The following is a 23,523-nucleotide window of genomic DNA, read 5'->3' as shown; positions in this document are numbered from 1 at the left end:
TTGGTGGTGTGTGTTGGGAAAATGGGGGGCTAGCCTGTTCTGGCAGGGAGGGGAAGTCACTGTGAGGGCTACATCCTGGGGTGGAGAGACAACAGGAACCCTTTTTGTGGCCCCTCCCCACCCACCTCCCTATGGCTACTGGTGTCTGAGCACACCCAGTATTCTCAGGCAGCCTTCCCCTTACCCCAGAACCATCCCCGCTCACAGCCATAGCCTGCAGTTTTGTTTTCCTTTTTTTTTTTTTTAAGATTTTATTTATTTTTAGAGAGTGGGGAGGGAGAGCAAGAGAGGGAGAGAAACATCAGTAAGAGAGAAACATGGATCAGTTGCTTCTCATATGGAGACGGAACCTGAAACCCAGGCATGTGCCCTGACTGGGAATTGAACTGGCGACCTTTCACTTTGCGGGATGATGCCCAACCAACTGAGCCACACCGGTCAGAGCTGTGCAGCTTTTATTTCAATCAGGAAGTTATCAAATCTATGTACAGTCTAAAAACAATAGAAAAGTTGAGTAAAAAGGCCCTGTAGTCCATCAGGAATGGGGATGGAGGGTGGACTGGGCGAGCATTATACCTGGAGTGTAGAAAGAGGGGCTGGGCACTGTCCTAGCAGCAATGATGACAGAGCCAGGCAGAGAGGGACGCTCACCAGGTGCAGGATCGGGAGGGCACCGCGCGGCCAGCTGAGCCTGCCTGCCTGCCTAACCCCAAATGGGCAGGCAGGGACTCTGATACCACCCATGTGGCCAGCCTGGCGTGGAGAGGCTTAGGGTGGGCCCAGAAGACACCAAGACCTGGCCTGTGTTCTGTCAGCAAGTCCAAACCTGCAGAGGAAGGTTCTGTTTCAGGTGCCCCTTTGGCCATCCTGATGCCATTCATACCTGTCCTCTACTGTCACCTGCCCAGGGTTGCTGCCTCCTCACCCCCAACCCTTGCTCCGTATGTGCAGCCAGCCTCTTTGGATGACCCGAGCCAAGGCACTGACCTTCACAGTGCTGTCCACAGCCCCCGAGAAGAGCCGGCCCCGGGACACGGCCAATGCGGTTACACTGCCCTGGTGACGCAGCAGGGTCTGTGTGCATATCATGTTGTCCATACTCCACACCTAGGGGCACATGAGATGTGAGGACCTGCCCAGGCCTGGCAACTCACTCTGAGCTTCCCACTGTCACCAGGCCAGCACAGACCCTGAGAGACCGATCATAGGATGCGCTGAAGACTTTGGTCTGGTCTGGTGTCGAGATGACTGCCAAGGCATACACAGTGCCGACGTGGCCTGTCAGGGTTCGCACCTGCTCCTTGGACTCGATGTCCCACACCTGGGGTGATGGCATAGGCAGGTCAGAGACACAGATGGTGGGGACAGGGGTCCAGAGTCAGGCCCTGCCCCTAGGTGTCCACCCTTACGTGGATGAGGTTCTCGTAGGTGCCACAAACAATGTGGTGATTTGTCACGGCGATAGAGTATACGCTGCCACCAGATGTCTGCAGGACATGGATGCAGTCGAGGGTCCGGATGTCCCAGATCTATAGGCAAGTGCCGGCCACTTGGTTCCAGGTCAGGTGCCTTGTGTCCAAGACCTCAGGGGCTTCAGACACCATGGGCAGCCCACCGACCACCCAAGGTGTGTGTGAGGGTCTCCCTGCCCAGGCGGGAAGGAGGCAGGGCAGTGCTCATACAGGGAGGGGAGCTGCCACTGGGAGTGTGGTACACAAGTACCTTGATTGTCTGGTAGGAGCCACTGTACAGGTAGCTCTGGGCAGCCACAAGGGCCCGCACCCAGTGGTTGAGGCCCGTTAGCTCCTTCTTCAGCTTCAGCTCAGTGCCCACAATGTCCCAGACCTGCGGGGACGGCTGTGAATATGGGCTGGGCGGCCAGGCATCTAGCACCCCAATGCCTGGCGCATGCACACACACCACCTTGCCTGACCTTGATGGCCTTCAGGGAGCCACTGAAAAGCATGTTGTGCGAGGAGACTAGCGTGCACACTGGGTTGTCATGGGCCCGGATTGTGTTCACTTTCTGCAGGTTCTGGATATCCCACACCTGGCAGTGGGAAGACAGGAAGCCTCAGGCACCAGCCCTGCTGCCGTGAGCCCGGGCCCCAGTGGCACAGTGTGCCTGGGGCTCCCAGATACTGATGTGGCCTGGCCCTCCCGAAGGCCCCACTCACAATGATGGTGCAGTCTGCTGAGCCGCTGTAGAGCTTGCACCTGGGGAAGCAAAGCTAAGGTGTCAGGGCCGGAGACGCCACCATCCTCACTGACATTGCCCTGCAGGCTGAGGTAGCGCTGGCCACCAGGAATCAGCAGCTTGGGGCAGTGCCAAGGCCACTGCTGCTTCTTCAAGCCCAGCCTCAGTATTCCTGTCTCAGTGAGGGGACGTTGGAAGTGGAGGCCCAAACTCTGGTGCTTCTGTGGCAAGTGTCTGACAGATGAGCTAGGTGGTCATTACCTAGTTAGTGCTGCTGGCAGTGAGGCTGCTGCTTCCTGCAAATCCCCCGCCCCACACACTCATGCCCACAACACAACACCTGACATAAGACGGGGGGAGAAGGTCTAGAAGGAACCACCACGGGGGCAAGGAGGTAGGTAGGCCAGCTCCTCTGTGGTCCTGTCCCCAAGCTATGCCCAGGCCAATGACAGCTGCGCTCCTGCTTCCAGTCTGTGATGTCCCATCTCTGTTGTCTGGCTGCCTGAGGCACTCTAGGGCCAGGGCTAGGCTTTGTGAATGTGCAACATCAGAGATGGAGGACCCACTTGCTACCACCCGAGACGCCACCCTGCTCAAGATCACAAGTGCCTCACAGGAGGAGAGAGAGACAGGCACATTTCGACATGTGGCTACAAAGGCTTGAGCTCACAACCCATGGGGCAGCAGCATGGGGTCTCATGTCCCCGGCTCCACGTGGGCCCCTGTGGTCAGTGGATCTACACACATGCTTACACTCACCCCTGGATGCAGAGTGCCAGCACGATGCCATCATGGCCCTCCAGCGTCTTCTGGCACTTATAGGTGGTACATGTGTCCCACACCTGCAGAGACCAGAGGCAGGGTGGGTCCCAGCAAGATCAGTCAGGTGCCAGGGGTGGAATGGTGGGAATGAGGAAGCAAGCCATCCTCAGGGACAAAGCCCTGCCTATGGGAGGAAGGCCCACCCATGGGCAGTACCCTACCCACCTTGATGGTCTTGTCAGAGGAGCCACTGAAAAGCAGGTCCCCCATGGAGTAAACACAGAGACACCAGACGGGGCCCTGGTGGCCCACGAAGGTTCCTTTGCACTTGAAGATCTGCTGAGGGTCATAGGCTGCAGAGACAGGAGGAGCTGGTAAGGGACAGGGGGCCCCTTGCGGACAGTGGTGGGAGCAGCAGTGGGCCCATACTCACATCCTAGAATGCCCATGTTCAGCCGTGCATTGATGTGGGACAGCTCATCCTGCAAGGCCAAGAGCAGAGGGCATGGTGGATGTGGCTTCACAATCCCCCTGCCCGCCAGCCTGAGCTCGGCGGGGGCGGGGCAGGTGCAGCTGCAGCCCTCCACAGCACAGACACCTAATCCTGAGCAGGGCAAGCGACCTGCTGGAGCCCAACCAGAGGGACAGTCCTGGGTCCCCCACCCCACCCCACCCCACCTCCCTGCACGTGTCCCCGGCCCGCTCACATTCAACATGGATGCATCCCTGCGGAACTCCATGAGGTCCTCGCTTAGCTTGCTCTGGTTTTCATCCAGGACATCTGAGTGGCAGGGGAGAAGGTGTCAGGGACCAGGAAGAGGAGCTGCACCCCCACCCCCTCTGAACCGGGCTCTCACCGAACTTGAGCTCCAGGCTCTTCTCCAGCTGGTCAATCTTCTCTGAGAGCTTGCCTAGCATGGAGCGCAGGAAGGCAATTTCCTGGTCCTTCTGAGCCAGCGCCACATGCATCTCATGGAAGCGGTCATCTGTCTGCTGCAGGAACTCCTTCAGGCCCTCAAAGCGGCAGGTCTCCAGGTGCGTCTCATATGTGTCCTGGTTCCCAATGAACGTGCACCTGGAGGGACACGACGGCTGCCTGTCCCCTTGCTCACCAGCCCACAGAGCAGGACCCTTCTTCTGCCTCCTCAACCCCAAGAATCTCTCTCAAATCCCACTTTGGGGCCCATGGCACCCCAGATGGGCCTCCACACCTCCAGCCTCCACACATGCATGCCTGCCCATCTATCCTGCTCCCACCAGCATGCAGCAGGCCACTCTGCAAGGGGTACCCAATCATTTTGCTCCTGCTCAAAACTCTTCAAGGGCTCCACCACACCCCTCATCAGCCTGCCTCTTTTCCCACCCTACCTCCCATCTGCTCTCAACTCTGGCCAGTTGCTCAAGTCCACCCCTGCTGGTCCAGCTGTCAGAAGCCCTTGCCCTGGTTTTTGCCTGGCTCATGCCCAAACATTCATTAGTTCTCGTCTCATGCCTTCCCCGACCACTCCCAGCTCCCCAACCGCTCTGACCCCTCGGTGTTCCCATGGGGCTCAGGTCTCTTCCTTGCAGCACCTGTACCTCGGTTTATAATTACATAGTCGACGATGTGGCTCCCGCTAAGGTCCATCTCCCCAGGGACCCTGGCTGTCTCCCCAGTGCCCGGCACACAGGTGGATCTCAACAAAGGTTTGCTGAAGGAGGGACGGTGAATTCCAGCCCAGGCCCACCCGCCCTCCTGCCTGCCCGCCCCTGCCCCAGGGCAGCCCCCTGGAGCCCACCCCCGCCCACTCACCCGTACTTGGAGTGGGGACACTTGATGTGCTCGCACTCCTTGAGATGGGCCTCCAGGTTCATCTTGAGAAGGGGTGGGCAGTTTGGGTTGTTGGGGCACCGCACAGGCCTGTAGTCACAGCTGCTCTCGTGGTCCCTGTGAGAGGGAAGACGCAGAACAGGCTGAGTCCCCAGAGGCATGGTCTTTTAGCACCCCTGATCAGGGGAGAACTGGGGGCTAAGGGGGGCACTTACTTCCGGGCACTGAGCTTTATGGTGAAGGGGCAGCCTCGGGGGTCCACCTCAAAGACAGTGGGCTTCCCGACCCCTGCTGCCCGACAGCCATGCCTGCAGTGGATGGAGAGCTCCCCAATCTGCTCGGCCACGGCAATGTTGTTCACCACCACCGTCAGCTTGGCGTTGTCCACAGGACACTTCTCTGGAGGGGAGGGCATGCTGACCCCATGGCCCACTCGGCCAGCCCCTCCCCTGGCAGCTCTGTTCCCTGGTGAGCGGCCTGGAACCTGCTCCCGCGGCTGGTGGGCTAAGCCTCTGTCAGGGGCTTGATCCACCTGTCCACCTGCTCCTCTGAGGTGCCCAGAATAGGAAGGGGTGCGTGACCAGGCCACCAAGAATGACTGCTGGATGAGGCCTCTCGGCTGACCCAAGATTGCAGGACAGAGCCAAGAGGGCTGGGGCTAGAGCAGGAGGGGACCCAGCCCTGGTCCCGGCAAGGGTGCCTGGATGCTACTAAAGCATGAGACTGCAAGGCAGCAGCCTGGACAGTGAGGACAGCCTCCACCAGGGAGAGCAGGTGTGGGGCCTGGGAATCCCCGAGTCGTAGGTCTTACTGCTCTGCTTGTCAGCGTCTTGAGCCTGGCCCAAGCGTACCTACGGGCCACTGCCACCCACAGCACAGACGCTTTGTGCAGGACTAGGGAGAAGCTGCCATGCAGCCAGGGGCATAATCAGTGCTGGGCCTGGGCCGGGACCTCCCTGGAGGGGCCACCCCGCCAGCTGGGAAACAAGGTGGCCAGGCCTGGGCCTGAAAGGGCCCTACCTGACTTTAAGGCGCATCTTCGACAGAATGTATGCTGTGGAGACAATGGATAAAGTTGGGGCACAGCCACAGCCACCAACCCGTGTCCACAGCGGAGGGCACCTGCTGGGTAGCCAGGCCAGGCCTCCGGCTCCACATGAATGGAGCTGGCAGCCCACCCGGCCCTGAGGTGGTGCATAGGTCAGGCGGGGGACAGGCGGCCTCACCCCACATGTGGTGATCACAGGGTCCTTGAACACGCCGCAGCAGAGCTGGCAGCACAGCTTCACCGAGAGCTGCTCAGCGAATACCAGTGGCTCCTAGAACCAGGCAGGGCAAGTGAGGGTGGGCCCAGGGGTGCTGAAGTGGGTGGGGGGAACCCAGCCCCTCCCCCTACAGGCCTGGGCTGCCCTCAAGGGTGGGGGCACCTCAGCTGGGGTGTGTCCCAAGGAATCTGCCAAGGCTGAGTGCTGGGCCCGAACCTGAGGGGGGCCAAGCATGGAGGACCCCTCCAGGTATGCCCTTGGCCTGCCAGCACCTACCCTCTACCTGGTATGGCAACAAGAAAGGGCCCCGCACAGGCCCCTGCGGTGCGGAGTAGGAAGAACATGCCTAGGGGACCTAGCCTGGGGTCCTGATGTGGACCAGAGATGAGGGGCTCTCACCAGGCCTGTCTACTCCCTCACTGTGCCCAGGGGGTAAGTGCCCCCCGCCACTGCCACAGCACAGTGAGGATCCCTTGGAGTCATCCATGCTGAGCCCACCCTGTGGCCACCACACCTACCGGCTCCTCCTCCTCCTCGGGCAGCGAGAATGTGGAGCGCAGGGACATGCTGGACTCGGAGTGCAGGGAGCGGACGGAGATGGCCGAGTCAGAGCGGCGTGGGGTGCTGATGGGGGGCTGCAGCGTGGAGACGGGCGCCCGTCAGCCCGGGGGAGGGCGGAGCCAAGCCCCTGTGAGCACTGAGGGCGGTGGGCCCCCAGGGCCACCCCATCCTAGTGGGCGCTCACTCAGGCTGCAGGGGCCATGGTGTGTGTATGGGGAGCTGGTGCAATGCCCGGACCCGCTCCTTTCCAGCGATCCAGGTCCTGTTGGGCCACCCACTCACGCCTGCCAACTTTCTTTGTGTAAATGGAGAGACTTCCTGCTATTCAATTCTGTGAGGACACACTAGGCCTGCTTCCTGCTTCCCGTTAGGGAATGTGGGCTGCAGACGGGGCATCTCCAGCAGCCAATCCCAGAGCAGTCACAGCCCCGGACTGCTGGAGTGAAGGGAATGAAGGCTGGCCGGAAGAAGTTCCAGGTACCCGCTAGGCTCAGCTGCCTGCCTGGCCTCCCAGGCCTCCCTGGCTGGGAACACTGAGCCAGGCCAGTGAGACTCCCGGGGAAGGAAGAAACACACCCACTGAACCCTGGCCAGGTTTCTGAGTGCAGAAGGGACAGCCACGGGTGCCTGCCTCTGCCAGAGCCACCAAAAATGAGATTTGGGGGAATCTTGGGGTGGGGAGCTGTCCCTTCCTCCCCTCTAGGCCTGGAACGCTCCAGGAGCGGTCCTTCAAGAGCCATTGCTCTCACACTCCTCCCTTCATGCTCAGAAGCCTCATTCATAAGCCACAAACCCTCCTGTCCCAGCTGCTCTGGGGCCCAACTGCCTCTGAGCCTCTGTGGGGGTGGGGGCAGCTGGAACCATCCCCTCCCCACTGGCTCAGGGTGTTGGACTTGCCAGAGGGTACAAGGAGGATTGGCCGCGTGGTGCCAGCTCTGCACAGAGGCCTGGCCTGTTCCGAGGCCCACCTTTCCCAAGCAAGGGTAGCAGAGACCCCTGTGTCCCTCGTGTGCCTACAGACAGCACTTCCCTCACCGGTGCTGTGCCCACCTCCCTTCACAGAGTTCCAAGTAGCGAGTCTGCATAGAAACACTACATGAGAAACAAGGGGCAAGTCAGAGGAAGTGAGTCAAACCACCCCACAGGCAGCAGGGGAAACCAGAGGGCAAGAGCAGGTCCAGACAGGAGCTGGGCTAAGCAAGCCAGGCCTGGCCTGGCTCCACTTTCCCCTGCCTGCCCGCCCACCCGCCCTCCTGAGCAAAGGGGCTGACATCGTCAGGAACCCAGGGCAGATAGAGGGGCAGCTTCCAGGGGCCCAGCAGCCAACAGAGAAGAGAAAATGCCCAGGCGGCCATGGCCTCAGGGCCTTCACAGCACATTTCAAGGCCTTCACAGCACATTTCCCCTTCCTTCAAGCTACAAAGCGCCAGATTCACAACCACACACACAGAGAAGTCGCTTCAATGGAGGCCCCGGTGGGAGGGTGGGCCTTCTAATTCCAATCACACTTCCATGGCCAGTCAGAGGTTGTGGAGACTGAGGCAGGAAGAACTGGGAGAGGGGGGCAAGTTGTGTCACTTGTCCTTACGGAAGGCCAAGAGCAGGTGAACGTGTCTGTTCAAATAATTGAAAAACTGTTTTCTTCCTATTAAATAGGAAATAAAGGCCTGGCATCCCAGCGTAAGGAGAAGTCTTTGCCCTGAGAGGCTAGGAGAGTAGGAAAACCAGGAGTTTGTCAGGGGCCACCACCAAGGGAAAGCGGAAAGCAGGGCACAGAACAGGTCAGCGGCAGGAGGGCTCAAGTGCACTCGTGTGCCCCCTGCCTCCAGCTGAACCAGTCCTTGCTTCCCCACGCAGGGCCGGAGCCCAGCAACGAGTGCCGATCGACAGGCAGGGCGGGTCCACTATGACCCCAGCCATGTGGCCTGGGCACTGACAGCGAGCCCCAACTCTGCCTTGAACCCTTTTCTCACTCTGCAGGCCCGTCCTTTCCCCATCGGCTGGGGCCCATCTCCCTCATCAGGAGCCCCTCCTCAGGCCTCTTGCTGCTCCCTGGCAACCCACCCGTCATCCTCTAACCAGGCAGCACAGAGCCTCAAAAAATGGGGACTCTTCCTGACTGAACTTTCTGTGGCTCCCACCCACCCAAGATGGAGCCAAATGCACCACACCCTCTGGCCCCGCAGTCCCTGATGGTCACCTCCCCATGCAATCCAGCCTTGGTGCTCAGGCCTCAGACTGTCTGCACGTGCCAGCTGTCTGTCCCAGCGACTACTTCCCGCTACAGACTATAGCTCAAGGCTGTGCATCCTATCTTCATCCTCCCGGGACCGGGGCCTGGAGGCCAAGGCATGGTGGGAGGCTCCTGTGAGGTGGGGATGGGTGAGCATGACCCAGACCTACCATGCTATCCTCCTCGTCCCGAGGGGAGTAGGCAAGGGTGCTGGAAGAGGAGGGCGTCCTGCGGTGCTGTTTGTATGTGCTGGTCCCATCCGCTGCCAAGAAAAGAGGGCCAGGGTGCTGTGACTGTGGGCGACAGGGGGAAGCCTGACGTGTCGTGGTGAACAGTGGGCCAGACACTGGGCTGAACATCTGGCTAGTCCTCTCTAGGAAGCCTCCTTATCCATGCTGGTTCGCACTGCCTCCTTCTGGATTTGACGGCTACTTGGCTGGGGCTGGGCTGGGGGGAAACTGGAAAATACCTCATCCTCAGCAGGTGCCTAAGCAGGGCACAGCATGAACTGGCCCCGTGCCTCCAGCGAGAGCCCTGGCCTGCTCTGCGGACCATCACTACCTCTCAGCCCTCCCCAGTGTCGAGGCAGGTGGAAAGTGCGCAGGGCCCAGTGGTCTCCCCAGGTCTAATCACTAGAACTCTGCCACGGGGCTTGGCTTGCCCTGGACAGTCCTAGGGCTGAGCCCTGCAGCCCCCAGGCAGGCAGGCAGGCAGGCAGGCAGGCTGGGGGCGCTGGTGGAGGGGTCTTCTCTCAGCCTCTACAACTAGCTCCCAGCACCCAGCCCGACCCCTGGGCCACTTTGCCCAGCTGAGGCTTGAGGCCAACACCTGAGTGATTACACCTAAGGTCACCTGGCAGGAGCTAGGACATCATCTTATCTAACCCTCGAAGTGACCCTGCCAGGTGGGTTCTCTGGTAGCCTCAGTCCATAGAGGAAACTGAGGCAAGGAGAGCTCTGAAGCCCTCAGCTGGCACATGGAGGCCAAGATGGCAATCTGGTGCTCTAGGGTCACTCGTTTCCCACCTCCTACCCCGGCTCACCCACAACGCCGGACCTGGCCACTGGCCACCTTGCGGCCTCCGGGGAAGGCTGCTGGAAGCTCATGCCCTTCTCCTACTGTCCCTCAGCCTGGCTGCCAGAACCTTGGAGTGGCTTCCACTGGCCTCAGGCCCCAGCCAGGGCCAGATGTCACAAAAACCAGCTCCAGAGGCCTGGATTTAGAAGACAGGCTTCAATAGGCTATCCTGAGAAGCCGAACAAGGCAACTGTTCATGCGCGGTTCTGCCCTATCCCTACCACCAAGGGGGTCGCTCAGTGGAACAAGGGCATGATGGGCCCATCAATCACTGCCTGGGAGCTTTCAACTGCTATGACAAGGTTTTGCCCTCTCTACAGGTAGATGAGGAATTAAGAGAGTTTCTTGGGCCCTGGCCAGGTGGCTCAGTTGGTTGGAGCATCGTCCAGTAGACCAAAAGTTTGCGGATTCGATCCTCGTTGGGGCACGTATGGGAGGCAACCGATCAATATTTCTTTCTCATATCAATGTTTCTCTCTCCCCCTTCCTCTCTCTAAAATCAATAAAACATACCCTCAGGTGAGGATGCAAACAAAAAGAAAGTTACTTGGGTGATAAGATTAGAAATGATATTTATTTATTTTCCCCTCAGGAAAAAATATCTAAGAACAAAAAGAGGGCTCTTTCAGAGCCCCTGAGGGTGTGACCCAGCAACAAAGAGGAGCTGGTGTGAACAGGTGTGCAGTGGCCCCAAGACCGTACTGCCACATGCATCCAGAGGGAACCGGGGAAAAGAAATTTAAAAACCAATCAGCAGCTGGTATGCTCCTATGAGGAGCTGAGTGCCAAAAAAGGCAAATGAAAAAACTGCCCTCAGACCCTGGCACTCACAGGATGGGCCCGCTGCCCCCAAGACTTTGGGAAGGAGACCATGCCCTCACGACCCCCCTGGATACACATCACTGGAGCCACAGCTGTGGGACCAGACTTGAGAAAGGATCCCATGAGCACTTCTTATTCCCTATCCATGCCCACACAGTTCCCAGGCCCAAATTTGGAGGCTGCTAGGAACCTGGGGCAGGGATGAGTGGGGGTCGCTGTGACAAGGGACAGGGGTGCATGGGGTGCTGGGGAAGTTGCAACAGCCCTCCCTGGAGAGGTGATGAGCAAGGTGCCACAATGAAGGGGAAAGGGGAGGCTGGGGTGGGGAAGAAGGACACGGTGGCAAGAGCAGAGCCACAGAGAGCAGGACCGCACGCAGACTCCTGCCTGGCTGGCGGGGTACGGGGAGCTGCTGAACTGAGCTGCCTTCTGTCCAGTGCCAGCTCCCACTCCCCACCCCACCAAGAAGGGTCCCACAGGCCCTGGGAGAGTTAACGGTGCCCAGATTCTGCCTCGCTGGGCTGGCCTGGGCTCACAGGCTCACCTTTGGTGATAGTGGTGACAGCCGAAAAGGCAGGCCCGAAGGTCGTTTCCATTCTGGTCTGGAAAAAGAACTGATGAGACTTGGCCTTGACTCCAGAGGATATGGACCCACGTGAACATGCACTGACATGCTTTCACACTAACACACCATGTGTGTGTATCACAGCCCACCCACAGGACCTCCAGGTAGGGACAGGACCGCTCTAGAAGCTCTGCCGGGGGACCCTGGACCTGTGGGGTGTGCATGAAGGGCACAGCCTTACCCACAGGCTGCCCCTTACCCCGGTGGTGATGTCTGGGGTGGGAAGATTGGTAGGTCCACCAGAGAAGCGGTTGTACCAGGCGCTTTTGCCCGAGCTCATGCTCTAGAGGGGCATCTAGGATCCTTCGGCAGCGTCTCCTGTGGGTGGAACACAAAGAGGGACTTTAGAGATGCTGGTCAGGCCACTGTCAGCTGGCCGGGGCCGCTCCCACGGCAGGCCTGCTCTGGCCAGTCCACCACCGGGCACATTTCCGCCTCTCCATCGCCAGTACCAACAAGGGCAGGCCCACTTGGGCAAAGTGTCTCCCCCTCCCTCCCATCCCAGGTGTGACAGGCCTGAGGAAGGGAGGAGGCCCTGGGTGCAGGCAGGAAACTGGTGCTCAGCTTCACCTTCCGTGAAGGCTTAACGCTTTGGAAACGCCCAGCTCAAACCCAGAGGTGGAGAGCCATTCCACCCATGTTCTCTCCGTTCCTCTGGGTCCGAGGGCCAAATGTCCCTGGGGCCAAGGCTGGGCACACACAGAGTGACCAAGTTACCTGCTTATTTCCTGCCACAATGGCAGACATGGCAGAGACACTGGCCACACCTTAGAGAACCTATTGGGTGGCGCACCTGGAGTCTGCCTCCTCACAAACCTCATCACATACGGGAAGCCCCTTGTGGGCAAGACGAGGCACCAAGACAGAGGACCTGACTCTTCACCCTCCACAGGTCACCCAGCCCGGAAACACAGGCTGCCTCCTTCCTCCGACTGTGTGACTCAGGTCTTGGGTTGATGGCAGGGAGAAGGCATAGTGAGAATCATCCCCGGCCTCCAACCACTCCAACCCTCTGAAGAGAGGGGCTAGGGTGGCCCAGGAGCACCGACCAGACCCAGGTGTGCCGTAGGTGAGGGAAGAGATTAGAGACACTGAGGACAGCTGGAAGAGCTGCTCTACCGCCTGACGGTGCCCACCCTCCGGTGGCCCTATCAGCAGGTGCCCCTCCAGTGGTCTTGCCACTGTCAGGACTCACAGCAGGCGGTTGCCACGGGCCCCGTCTGCCCCCTACCGTGGCGGAGCTGGCCGTGTTGAACTACAAGGCCCAGGCTTGAAGCTGGGCTCCCTGTGGGGAGGGAGGCCAGGCTCATCTTACTCCCAGTGGAGCCATGGGAGGTCGGGGACACCCCTGTGGTCTAGAAGCACCATAGGACTAGGAAGGCTTCTAGAAGGCAGAAGGCTGCTGAGCCCCCACACTGTGGGAGAAGGTGGGAGATGCTCTCTGCCCCATCCTGAAGTGAATACGGCATGGAGGGCGACAGCACAGTCCAACCAGTTCTGGCACCTTCTCCCTCAGGCTCTCCTGACCTGGCTTATCTGGCCATGTTCCCTCCCCCGAACCCCCCCAGCAATAGTGTGCTGAGGTCTACCCAGTGGTCCCACAACCCAGTCTACGGGTCTGCAGGGACGGGCTGGCTCCTGAGCCCTGTGCCTCCACACTGCTCATGAGATGTCCCTAATGTCTCCTTGCCCCTCTCTCCCTACCTGCTCCTTCAGATGCCACCTGCAATACCACTCTCCTAGCCTTCATGACTCAGTCCTCATTGGGACGGCTCTCAAGCCCTGCAGTTCGCATTGCTGGCAGGCACCACCCCTGTGCTGTGCTCCAACTGCCCTTCAGGTCCAGCTAAAAGGGGTGCCCAAGAGCTTGGCCAAAGTCTCCCCATCCTATCCACCACTCCCTCTGCTATGACTCGAGGGGCTTGGCTGTGTGCCCCAGACCAGACTGCCTGGTGGCTTGTCCTCTAGAGGAAAGACAGTCTCCAGAGAGTGGGCAATCCCAGGCCCTCAGGCAGAGGGGTGAATGTAGCATGCTCAGAAGCCTCACCTCCAGCACCGCCGCTGGTTTCCATACTAGGCAGGAAGTCTCGGGGGCCGCCCTGCTTGGGCGATACCTGGCCACGGTGAGGTCTGGGCAGCATGAAACAGGAGCTCCAGGACTCACCCAGCAGCAGGAAAGGTTCCACCCTCTCAGGAAACCCAAGGTTGGCTGCTGTCTCAGCACCACAAGGCAGGGAGGAGGCTGGGGACTCACAGGGCGAGCATTGCTGACACAGACCTGCATCTTACAATCCATCTGCTCCCTCCACTGCAAGTTCCCAGGGCCAAGAGGCCAGATGATGGCTCCAGTGAACAGTGCCCAAGGTCCAGGGCCAGGACTCCAATAGGCACTCCCCCTCTGACCACAGCCAGCACACCAGCTCCTGTGAGTCCAGCGTGTCCAAGTGCCTGTCACTGCAGTCTGGGATAGCAGGCGTCTGGCTGTCCCTCACTATGAAGTGAAGTAAACAGAAAGGCATGCAGGGCTCGCAGGGCAATCGGCTGGAAAGTCCTGGGAGGCCAAGAGCGGCCAGGTCCACAGCCCTGACACACGTGTTGTGGAGGACCTATAAGGCTGGTCCACAAGTCAAGCTGAGCCAGGAAAGGAGGGAGGGAACCATTTTGGCATTCACACGGGCTCAGCCAGGGACAGGGTGGGCAGGACCTGGGGCTGGGATCCAGCACCCCCTCATCTGTGTGCCCCGCCCCGAACAACGATTGCTTGCTCAGCATCTCAGAATTGAGCAAGATGCTCTCAGCCCAGTTCCCCAAGGGCTGCATTTTGCAATAACAGTCTTCCTGTTACGGTATCTTCTGGTCCTGCAGGCCAAAATCCCAGCTACAGGGATGCTGGGCCCAGCTCTACTGGGGATGTGCCCTGGATCCCCAGAGCAGTCGGCCTCTTCCCTACCCCACAGTCAGCCTGAGGGTCTCAGGCTGTCAGGAAATTGTCAACTATGGCAAGAACCCTCACTTGTCTGAGGGCCTGGCTTCTCCCAAACTGGGAAAAGCCTTGGGCTGGGCAGGCCAGGAAGACCTCGGTGGGGGTGGGAGGAGGAGAAAAGGTTTTCCTCCCCTCAGCTCCCTCCAAGTCCCCACCCTGCCTACTCCCAGGGGCCTAGGGGAGCCCATGAAAGGGGCCCACGGGTCTCTGCCCTTGTCTGTATCTAAGGGTTCCAGGGCTGTGGGCCTTCCAGGGCCCTGGGGTGCGTTCCCTGTTCAATGAGGAACTGAAGAGCCACATGCAATGCTCTAGCTCCTCTTTAGGAAACACCCACCCGATCCTGTCTCTGAGCAGTCTGCATGGGAGGGCAGTCCAGCTAGTTGGGAACCCCTCCCCAATCCACTGCCCTGGAGAAAGTCCAGGATCTGCTGCCCCTACTTTCCCTTGGGAAACACCCAGAGGGGTTGTGGATCAGGCTAGCTGGAGTTCCTATCCACGTGGGCCCTGTGGCTAGCAGCCAGTGGAGTGTGTGGCTCAAGCTGGCCATGCTGAAGTCAGGGGCAGTGGGCTGGCCAGATGCAGGTCTCCATTAGAGCCAAGCCCTGCTTCGAGGCAGCTCTTCCAGCACCTCCAGACCTTTGCACATCCTGCTCCCTCCGTTTGGCATGCTCTTTCAGCAACTTCTAGGATAGTCTGCTTGCTGTAGGTCCCCCCACCCCACCCCACCCCAAGCCTTTCAGGAGCCTCCAGTACTTCCTTTCTTAGCGCCCTGTTTCTTTCATAGCACCTACCACAATTCCTCATAATTTTGTCTGTATATTGTCAGCCCTTCCTCCATCTAGATCATCGGTTCTTAAGGTTGGGGAGGATTTTGTCCCCCAGGAGACGTTTGGCAACGTCTGGAGACATTTTTGGTTGTCACAGCGGGGGTGGGGGGGGGACGGGGAAAGTTACTGGTATCTACTAGGTAGAGACCAGGGATGCTTCTCAACATCCTACAAGGCACAGCAGGGAATGATTAACCCTGAATGTCAACAGTAGGGAGGCTGAGAAATCCCACGCCAAAAGAGCCTATGAGAACTGGGATCTTGGTCTTCGCAGTCTCCGGGCGCCTAAAACAGTGCCCGCCACCCCGGCCGCGCTCAATAAACACAAGAAGAAGGAATGAATAAAAAGGAAGAGAAAGAATAGAGCGAGCAAGGAGCCAGGTGACAGGCAGAGGGACAGGAGCAGAGACCCCGTTTCGTCTCAGCCCCGCCCCCCAAGGCTCAACCCCTCCCCGGACCCCGAAGCACCCAGCCTCCGCCCCACCGCGCGGCCCCGAGGCGCGAGGCCCCGGCCGGGCGCGCCGCGCGGACACTCACCCGCCCGCGGCCGCCCGGGAGTGGCAGCACCACCCTCCCTCTTCATCGTGCCCCCACGGCCGCCGGCTGGGAAAGGGACAGGACGCGGGAGCCGGAAGTGCTGAGACGCCGAGCCCATCGGGATTTGTAGTTCTCCGGCTCTCTCGTTGCCCGGGAGGCTGTCCCAAGCGCGACTCCTCAGAGACTACGACTTCCGGCGACGCCACTGTCGCGGGGCTGGATTGGCAGCCTCAGAATCACTCTATGTTGCAGATCGGAGCCTAATTGGCTCTGTGCATCCGTCGCTCACAGGTTTAATGGCCTCTACAAAAAGCGATATCGCCCCCAAAAGAAATGCCATGGTGCGGTTGGTGAAATCAACAGGAGTAGAGAGCGACGAGCGGAGTGTGTCAGCGGCGGGGGCGGGTATCCTGACGGGATTACCCAATCGCAGAGGAGGGGACGTTTCTATAAAAGCTTGAACCTCGCTTGTTCTCTTCCTTTCGGATCAAGTACAAGACTGGAAGTTGCGTGTTCTTTGGTCTCTGTGTGCCATACCTGGAGAGGAGCTGGGCACGTAGTGAAGCTGAGAAGGTCGCCTAAACCCACAGGCCGGCGTAGCCCTGGGGTCCAGCCTCAGCCTGAGCTTCACTGTGGTCCTCAATGTTATACATGTTTCTTGTCCATTCTCCATCCCCCAAGTTCCGGCGGGGAAGTCCGAACCTCCAGACCTATAGCTCACTACAGGTAAGAGTGGGCCAGACCTGGCTTCCCCGATGCCTCTTCCAGCCTATGATGAATTGCTTTAATTTCTGACACCTCGTATGAAAACTGCACGTGCAGTCTGATTATTTTTGCAAGACTGAGGCTTCAGGGTGACCCCCATTGACGGGTGGGTTTTGAGGGTAAAAACAAATGGGGACAGTGGGTTTCTGTACATTTCTGTACTGTCTGCCTTTCAGGGCCGTTGGTGACCTGGTTGGAGACCTTGAGTGTAAATGAACATCAGTCAGGCCAGGGAGCTGGTGGTAAGGCTGGAGTAGTCCCTATCTACAATACTTGAACTGCTTAGCAATAAAGCAAAGGTGGTAAGAATTTATTGTAGTGCAAGAGTCTTTATTTTCACACCATGGGACTCTGTAAGGACTGGTTTATACCTGGGCAACCTTGGGAAAGACTACAGGCATAGAAATGGAAATTCATACTTCCCAACTACTGAGGCAATCTCCATTTTGTTTATAAGGCAAAAAGAAAAAAAAAAGTTCTTTGTGCTTTTGCCCTAGGGTGGGTCATGAAATCTTAATTCCTCACTAACATGATTAATTGGCCCCAAGTGCTTTCTTGTGTCCTCGGAGGGAAGTTGAGTTGACTGCTCAGGTCACCACGTGCTCCTTGGACAGCGCTGTGTGTCCAGGCAGCCCTGCTTTTATTTTTTTGCCAGCCTGGTTATGAGGAGTACCACCCTCTTAGTGTTGAAGTCAGGACCTGGGCTTTGCCGAGAGCTCTAAAAGGTGATTTCAATGGATGACAAAGGCATTCCAGAAAATACAGCTTTATTCACTAGGACTGAAAACAAAGGCCCTCAATCAAAAGACTTGAAGATTTTAGTATAAGATGTAGTGCATTACCAGCCCCCTCGGCTTGACCTTGCCAAGTATAGGCCTGAACTGTACATAAACCATGCCCATTGCCATGGCCTGCTGAGATGGTACCCTGGTCAGTAGGCAACAGCTGGTAATCCTAGTTTACCTGACATTTCTGCAATCTACCACATGCTATTCCTTGTGTTACAAAGCCACAGTCTTGGCATCCTTAAAGGGAAATTGAGAGGAAGACCCTGTTGATGAAACCAGAGCCTCCTAGTATGGGCTGTGAGCACGCGCCCCTGGTCCTTGGCACAAACGCATGTGATTCTCAGTGAAGCCCTCAGCTTGGAGCCTTGGCAGGAACCTTGCTGTTCTCTGCCTGGGAAGCATGTGCAGCTGAAGACATGGCTTTTTAAAGGGTTAGGGACTGCTCTCTAAACTCAAGGCTGAGTTCTGTCCAGAAGGGGGCAGCAGAGAGCACCAGGTGCCTTGCATCGCCTACCCTTTTTACAGTTGCTTTCCCTTGAGGGTCTTAGCTGTCAGCAGGTGAAGAACGTCCGCATGCCTGCTAGCTCCCTGAAGCCCATTTGTTACGACTGAGGCTACAAAGATTGCCACCCAGACAAGAGAAGGGCTAGGCTTAGCCTGAGAGTCCTGGAAAATCTGGGATTGACCATTGGATGATGAGTCAGAAGGCCCTGTAGACCAGCTTTTCCAGTGACTAGGCTGAGCCTGGGCCTCCCAGCAGGAAGCCCAGTGGCTGTACCCAGCTAGGTTCAGGGTCTGCAGCAGGAAGCACTACGGCCCTCCCTCTTGACATAGTCGTGCAGCTGGAAGTGGAGCTCGCTGGGGACCTTCATGGAGCGCTGCTTCAACTCCCTGTGGGGCAGGGATGACAATGGGACAGGGTGGCCTATACCCCCAATAAGGGGATACAGACCCTGGATCTGAATCTGGAGGTCTTCCTGGTGACTGCCAGGACTTACTTTGCTATGGCTGTGAAGGCCAAATCCACGTTGAGGCCCATCTTGGCACTGGTCTCCATGAAAGGCAGCCCATACTCCTGCAAACAGCTGCTGCTAGCCAGGAGGCATCCTGGTGGGGACAACCCAGGCCCTACAGTCCCAGGGGGGCACCCCCTAGCCACCCACCTTGCCCAGACTCACCTTGGCCAGTTTTTCCCCATCCTCCCTCTTCACCACACGTTCCTGGGCAGAGTCCACCTGGCACAGGGGTCTTGGTGAGAACTTGCCTGGGGCTCTCCCCACCACAGAGCCAGAGGGACGGGACAGGACAGGACAGGGGCAGGTGCGCACCTTGTTCCCTAGCAGCATGAGCACCACGTCGTGCTGGGCATATTCCTGGATCTCAGTCAGCCAGGCCTGTCGTGGGAGGGCTGAGACCAGACTGGTGTTCCCCACATCCCTCCCTTCTCCAGACCACAGCCCACACTGTCTCTAACAGGAAGGGCCCAGAAATTGACCCATGTGCTATGCTGAGGTGCCCCTGAAAATTGTCCAAGGTACTGGTTGGGCTAATGGAGCTGAGAGGTCAGCCAGGCCACCATTGGCTCATACTCTCAACTTGGGCCACCAAAAGCCCAAAGGGGCCCTCTTTTCCCCCTCCCTGCTGTCAGTAGGGTCCTCAGACCCTGATGCCATCCACTTGAGGGAGGCTGGGGTTGGGCTCAGGCCCTATCACGCATGGCCCATCACTGCCACCACCCCCTTCACCCGCCCAGAAGGAAGCCACTGACCTGGATGTTGTCAAAAGAAGCCTTGTTGGTGACGTCATAGAGCAGTAGCAGTGCTGGGGGCAGAAGGCCAGTGAGGACACCTCCAGTTGCCCACAACCCTTCTCTGAGCAGAAGCCTAGGGAACAGGGCACCCGAAGACACAGACCACAACCCCGCCTCCCTGGGCTGGGACACTGTCCGGGAGCTCACCGTGTGCATCACGGTAGTAGGCATGGGTGACACTGCGGAACCGCTCCTGGCCAGCTGTGTCCCAGATCTGCAGTGACAGATACAGGCCAGTGGTCAAGGCTACCCAGTCCCTCCCAGGTGCCCTCAACTCACCCTCCCCCCCGTTGCCTCACCTGCAACTTCACCTTCATGCCATCCACGTCCAGTACTTTGTTCTGAAACACAATCAGCCAGCTCCAGCAATGAGCCCAGTGCCATGTTCTGGCAGGGGCCTTTGGCTGGTGGGGGGGGTGGGGAGTACAGCAGGGGGAGGCAGGCAGTGCCAGGCCAGGACTGAGCCTGAAATTGATGATCCCCTGGTGTGCCCCTGAAATCAATCTTAAACTTGTCCCTCAGTTGGCCAGGCTCTGCCCCCAACACCCACCTCCTCATTAACCTTACCTCCTAACTGGAGGGCACACTTCTCCTTGAACCCAAGTCCTGGCATCAAGGCAGCTCTCCTCGTGCCTTTGGTGAGCCCCTCCTGATGACATGCTCAGGGCACCCAGGCCTCTCCTCAGATGGACATAGTAATGGACTTGCAGGCCGCTGCCCTCCATGACCATGGGGGTCTAATTCTTGGCCAGATTGTTCTTCCTCTGCCCACCCTGCAGGCCTGGCACGCTGCCTCACCTGTTGCACTGCCCCTTGCCACCACCCATGCCACCGCCCTCCCAGTAGTCACTGAATACAGTTGCTCTGGTCCTCCCCCAGCACTTCTTCGGCCCAGCCCCTTCACCTAGCCTGCCATCCTATCCCTGTGCCCACCAGTTCAGCCTTAACCCACACACCTTTTCCCTGCACTCTCCTGAGTGTAAATCCCAGCCCCCTTACCGGCCACTGGCATCTCTCAGCTCTGACATGCTGCTCCTTTTGTTTGGAACCATTTGTGTAACATTTGAAGTCACCCACCATGTGACCCCCGGTCCATTACTAATACTCTGCGCCTCAGTTTCCCCATCCACAAATGGGGATAACTGCGGTGCCCAACACATGGCTGCTCCAATGACGTGAGCTACCACGTGCAAAGCACTGAGAACTGTGTCTGGCCCAGATCGAGGGCTAAGAGCATTTGCTGTAATTTAAAAGCTGCTCTCCACATGGGGATGGCGGTTCCCTCAGGACAGGGCCCAGTGCAGTGACCAGAATGCAGAACTGCCTTGTATATACACTGGGTGCTTACCATGTGTTTGCGGCCTGGCCATGCTCTCTAGTCAACCCTGAAGGAGTGGCCCAACCCTGATTTCCATCTGCTAGGTGGGGATGGGGGTAGATGGAATGTCACGGTCTCCCTTTTCCCAAGCTCTTGCTATCAGGGTGCTTCTGGGTCTCCAGGGAGCCAAACCCAGCTAACTGCCTGGGTGGGGAGGACACCCCGCCTTCCCTGCCACCTGGAACAGGGGTATGAACCAACCACCTCACCTCCCTCATCACCTGCCCCAGAACCAAGAGGGAGGTGAGAAGGGGGGAAGCAGGGCCACAATAGGCAAAAGACCACTGCCCTGGGCCTACACAGTCCCCTTCTGGCACCTGAACCTTTACACTTTCTTCCAGAGGATCTGAGGGGATCTGGTCCTCCCAAACAGGGTAGAGAATGACTCCCAGGCTGGAGGGAGTCCCCTTTTTTGGTCTCCAGAATAGGCCTTCCTCCCAGTCTCCAACCAACTGGGTCTAATTAAAGGGTGAGAAAAATGCAAATTCAGGATTTGCAGAGAACACATCAGCAACTACACAGCACCTCAGCACTGGCACATCAAATTTAGACTGGTAGACAGAGGTGGATGCTCTAACACTGGAGCCTGGAATGCCTGAGGGTCTCTATCATTTCCTACTGACCCCATAAGCTGCTTGAGGTGCTGGAATGTCTTGGGAGCCAAGAGTCCAGGGCACCCCCAGAAGAACCCCAAGACACAGCCCCTCAGCTGGGGGTAGTTATGGGCCTTTGGCAGGGGAGGGCAGCTGAGTAGGAGCATTTCCCATGAGGCTCCTCACCAAGTCAGGGACTTTCCCCCAAGCAAGCTCCCAATCTCTAGGTAATACACTTTCTCCAGCTGCTGGATGGGGTGTGTGCTCAAGAGCTATAGCCACTTGTCTTGTAGTTCCTGGGTGGCCTGCCTGGCATCTCAGGGTCCCTTTTATACAATGGGACAGTGATACTGGCCTCCCAAGTGGATATGGCCCTTGAGTTCCCTCTGATGGCTCTGGGGGAACCAGTGATCACCTGCCCAGATGCACAGAATCGAGCCCCAGGATTGTTATACTGACCCCAGCCACAGGGGCACCATCTTTACTTCAGTCAGAAGCAGCCACCATCCGCCTCCAGGACCCTTGGGCTCCTTAAAGCATCTCACCTCAACCACCCTGATGCTTGGACTCAGGGGTCCATCCAGGAGCTCCACTTTGTAAGCCCGTCAGTGCCATGGGATAATGGAGAATCAGCTGCCCGGGGTGCTGTGAGAACTCAATGAGCTGGTGTTGGGGTCCCAGGACGTCAACCTCCACTCTTACCCGAAAGTCGATGCCCACGGTGGAGATGAAAGTCCCTGCCAGGAAAGCTCCATCCTTGAAGCGCACAAGCAGGCAGGTCTTCCCCACGCCTGAATCTCCCACCAGCATGACCTGGGGTGAGCAGGAGGGGCAGAGGAGACCAGAGTGCTGGCCCACTTAGAGGAGTGTCTGGTCTTCCCTGAACTGGCCTGGTTAAAAAGCGGCTGGGGATGAGGAGCAGGAGTAGAGGGAGGCACCCCAAGCCCACAAGCGGACCCCAGGACTTGCGTTCAGGACTGCTGGAGATACAGCAGCTACCATCCCAACTGGCCTACACCTCCAGTTTCTACCTCTACAAGTTTCTGTCCCCGACAGAGGCCCACCCCAATCAATGGGGAGTGAGGGCAGCGGCCTCCTTCCATCCAGGGATTTACCTAACCCCCACGCCCCAGGCTCTGGATACCATACTTGATCTAGAAGGGGAGCATCTGGGGCTTGGTGAAGAGCAGAACCCCAGGGGGTTGGTGGCTAGGGACTTCCTGGGAGGCCTGTAAGGGCTTCTATGCCAGCGGGCTTCCAACCCAGCCAGACACAAAAGGAATGTGCCACATAAGGGTCAGATTTTGGCAGGAGGAAGGGCCCAAGACACTTCTGTGGACTGGAAGAGGCAGTCAGGCCTGACCCCTCCTCCACCCTTCCACAGCCTGCTGCCAAAGGCTGCCAAACCCAAAGATCGTCCTGCCAAGGCCCCACAATTTCACAAGTTTCTGCCTTGGTCTGGAGAGCTCCACACCCACTGGCAAACCTCTCCTTACTCTCCCTGCCCTCTAGAAAAAGAGGAGACCCTCAGACACTAGGGGTGAGGGGAAGCAGCATATGGAAAACGATGAGACTGGGGCTGCAGCGGGGGTGGAGGTATTTGGGAGCGGGGAGAGGACGCCTAGCTCTGACTTCCGCGGGGTCCTTTATCTGCCCTGCCATCTGGGGATAGGGTAGGGGGCAGGCCTGTTTGGTATTCCAAACCCAGGTCTCACAGCTGTGTGTGTGTGCGCGCGCGCTCGCGCGATGCGCTGTGGTATGCCAGCCAGTCCAGCCAGCTCCGCGCCAAGGGTTCTCAGAGTCCTGCACCCCTGCCCGGACACCCTCGCGATCGGCTCCTGCCAGACTCCACTTGCTGCGCTCGTATGGTGGGGGTGGGGTGGGTGCCCGGCTCACCTTGAAGGCTACGTCGTAGAAGTCGCCACAACCGCCAAGCGAGGGCCGGCCGGGTTGTGGGGGCCCGTTGGGTGGCGCCTCGGAGCCGGGGCGCGCAGTCCTGGGGCGCGCCGGCCGGGGCCCGTTGGCGGCGGGCAACACTGAGGCAGCGGGCGCGCTGGCCTCCTTGCTCCTGGGAGTCTTCTTCCTGGACATGGCAGGCGGGGCGGGCACCCAGTGAGCTCCCACTGCAGCCGCCGCACACCAACAGCCAGCTGCCCTGCTCCCTGCTCACACGGAGCTCCACCCGGATCCGAACCCGTCGCGTGTAGGCTCTGGCGGCATCCTGGGCGCCCAGCTCTCCACAGCACCCCCCGCCCCCACAACCCGCACCCACTCAGCCCCGGCTCCCTGCCGCTGCCACCAATGGCTGCTCTGGGGCGGGGCCATGCAAATGAGCCGGCCGCCTGAGAGACGGGGTCTGAAGGCCCCTGCACAGCCAAGAGTGAGCTGATTAGTGCACCTCTGTTCGGTGGGCTCAGCTCCGTGACCCGCTCCTGGCCTAGGCTGGGGTGTGAGGCGCTGGGCCTCGGTGAGGGAGCATCCGAAATCCTG

General features: G+C 58.6%; 2 protein-coding genes and 1 non-coding gene across 7 annotated transcripts; 1 reads left to right on the top strand and 2 right to left on the bottom strand.

Annotated features, from left to right (window-relative positions):
* Positions 1 to 237: 237 nt before the first annotated feature.
* On the bottom strand, positions 238 to 15,782 carry TRAF7 (TNF receptor associated factor 7). Of its 5 annotated transcripts, XM_054589414.1 has the most exons (22): positions 15,700 to 15,782; positions 13,631 to 13,843; positions 11,552 to 11,670; positions 11,272 to 11,329; positions 8,999 to 9,090; positions 6,553 to 6,669; positions 5,996 to 6,088; positions 5,790 to 5,823; positions 4,985 to 5,168; positions 4,752 to 4,886; positions 3,817 to 4,034; positions 3,667 to 3,740; positions 3,393 to 3,441; positions 3,185 to 3,312; positions 2,957 to 3,039; positions 2,178 to 2,217; positions 1,934 to 2,050; positions 1,723 to 1,845; positions 1,410 to 1,529; positions 1,190 to 1,321; positions 988 to 1,107; positions 238 to 826 (listed from the first exon to the last, which is right to left on the bottom strand). In XM_054589414.1, exons 3-22 carry the CDS (start codon positions 11,630 to 11,632, stop codon positions 812 to 814), a joined length of 2,013 nt encoding a protein of 670 aa, XP_054445389.1. In that variant the 5' UTR covers positions 11,633 to 11,670; positions 13,631 to 13,843; positions 15,700 to 15,782; the 3' UTR covers positions 238 to 811. The 5 variants fall into 5 exon arrangements, with proteins under 5 accessions (XP_054445389.1, XP_054445388.1, XP_054445391.1 ...); XM_054589413.1 differs by lacking the exon at positions 13,631 to 13,843; XM_054589416.1 differs by lacking the exon at positions 13,631 to 13,843 and having other exon boundaries at positions 4,758 to 4,886.
* A 683-nt stretch (positions 15,783 to 16,465) lies between these two features.
* On the top strand, positions 16,466 to 16,549 carry LOC129083940 (small nucleolar RNA SNORD60). Its single transcript, XR_008530513.1, has one exon. It is a non-coding gene; the product is annotated as a small nucleolar RNA SNORD60 (small nucleolar RNA).
* A 683-nt stretch (positions 16,550 to 17,232) lies between these two features.
* On the bottom strand, positions 17,233 to 23,283 carry RAB26 (RAB26, member RAS oncogene family). The gene is made up of 9 exons (XM_054589198.1): positions 22,930 to 23,283; positions 21,736 to 21,846; positions 19,362 to 19,403; positions 19,210 to 19,276; positions 19,021 to 19,073; positions 18,581 to 18,646; positions 18,431 to 18,487; positions 18,251 to 18,327; positions 17,233 to 18,143 (listed from the first exon to the last, which is right to left on the bottom strand). Exons 1-9 carry the CDS (start codon positions 23,122 to 23,124, stop codon positions 18,041 to 18,043), a joined length of 771 nt encoding a protein of 256 aa, XP_054445173.1. The 5' UTR covers positions 23,125 to 23,283; the 3' UTR covers positions 17,233 to 18,040.
* Between the last annotated feature and the right edge of the window lie 240 nt (positions 23,284 to 23,523).

This window comes from Pteronotus mesoamericanus, unplaced genomic scaffold (assembly GCF_021234165.1).
Source record: "Pteronotus mesoamericanus isolate MK-2021 breed Mesoamerican mustached bat unplaced genomic scaffold, CSHL_Meso_final scaffold_167, whole genome shotgun sequence".
NCBI lineage: Eukaryota > Metazoa > Chordata > Mammalia > Chiroptera > Mormoopidae > Pteronotus > Pteronotus mesoamericanus.
The sequence above is the reverse complement of the archived record's forward strand: the minus strand, read 5'-3'. Positions and strand labels throughout refer to the sequence as shown.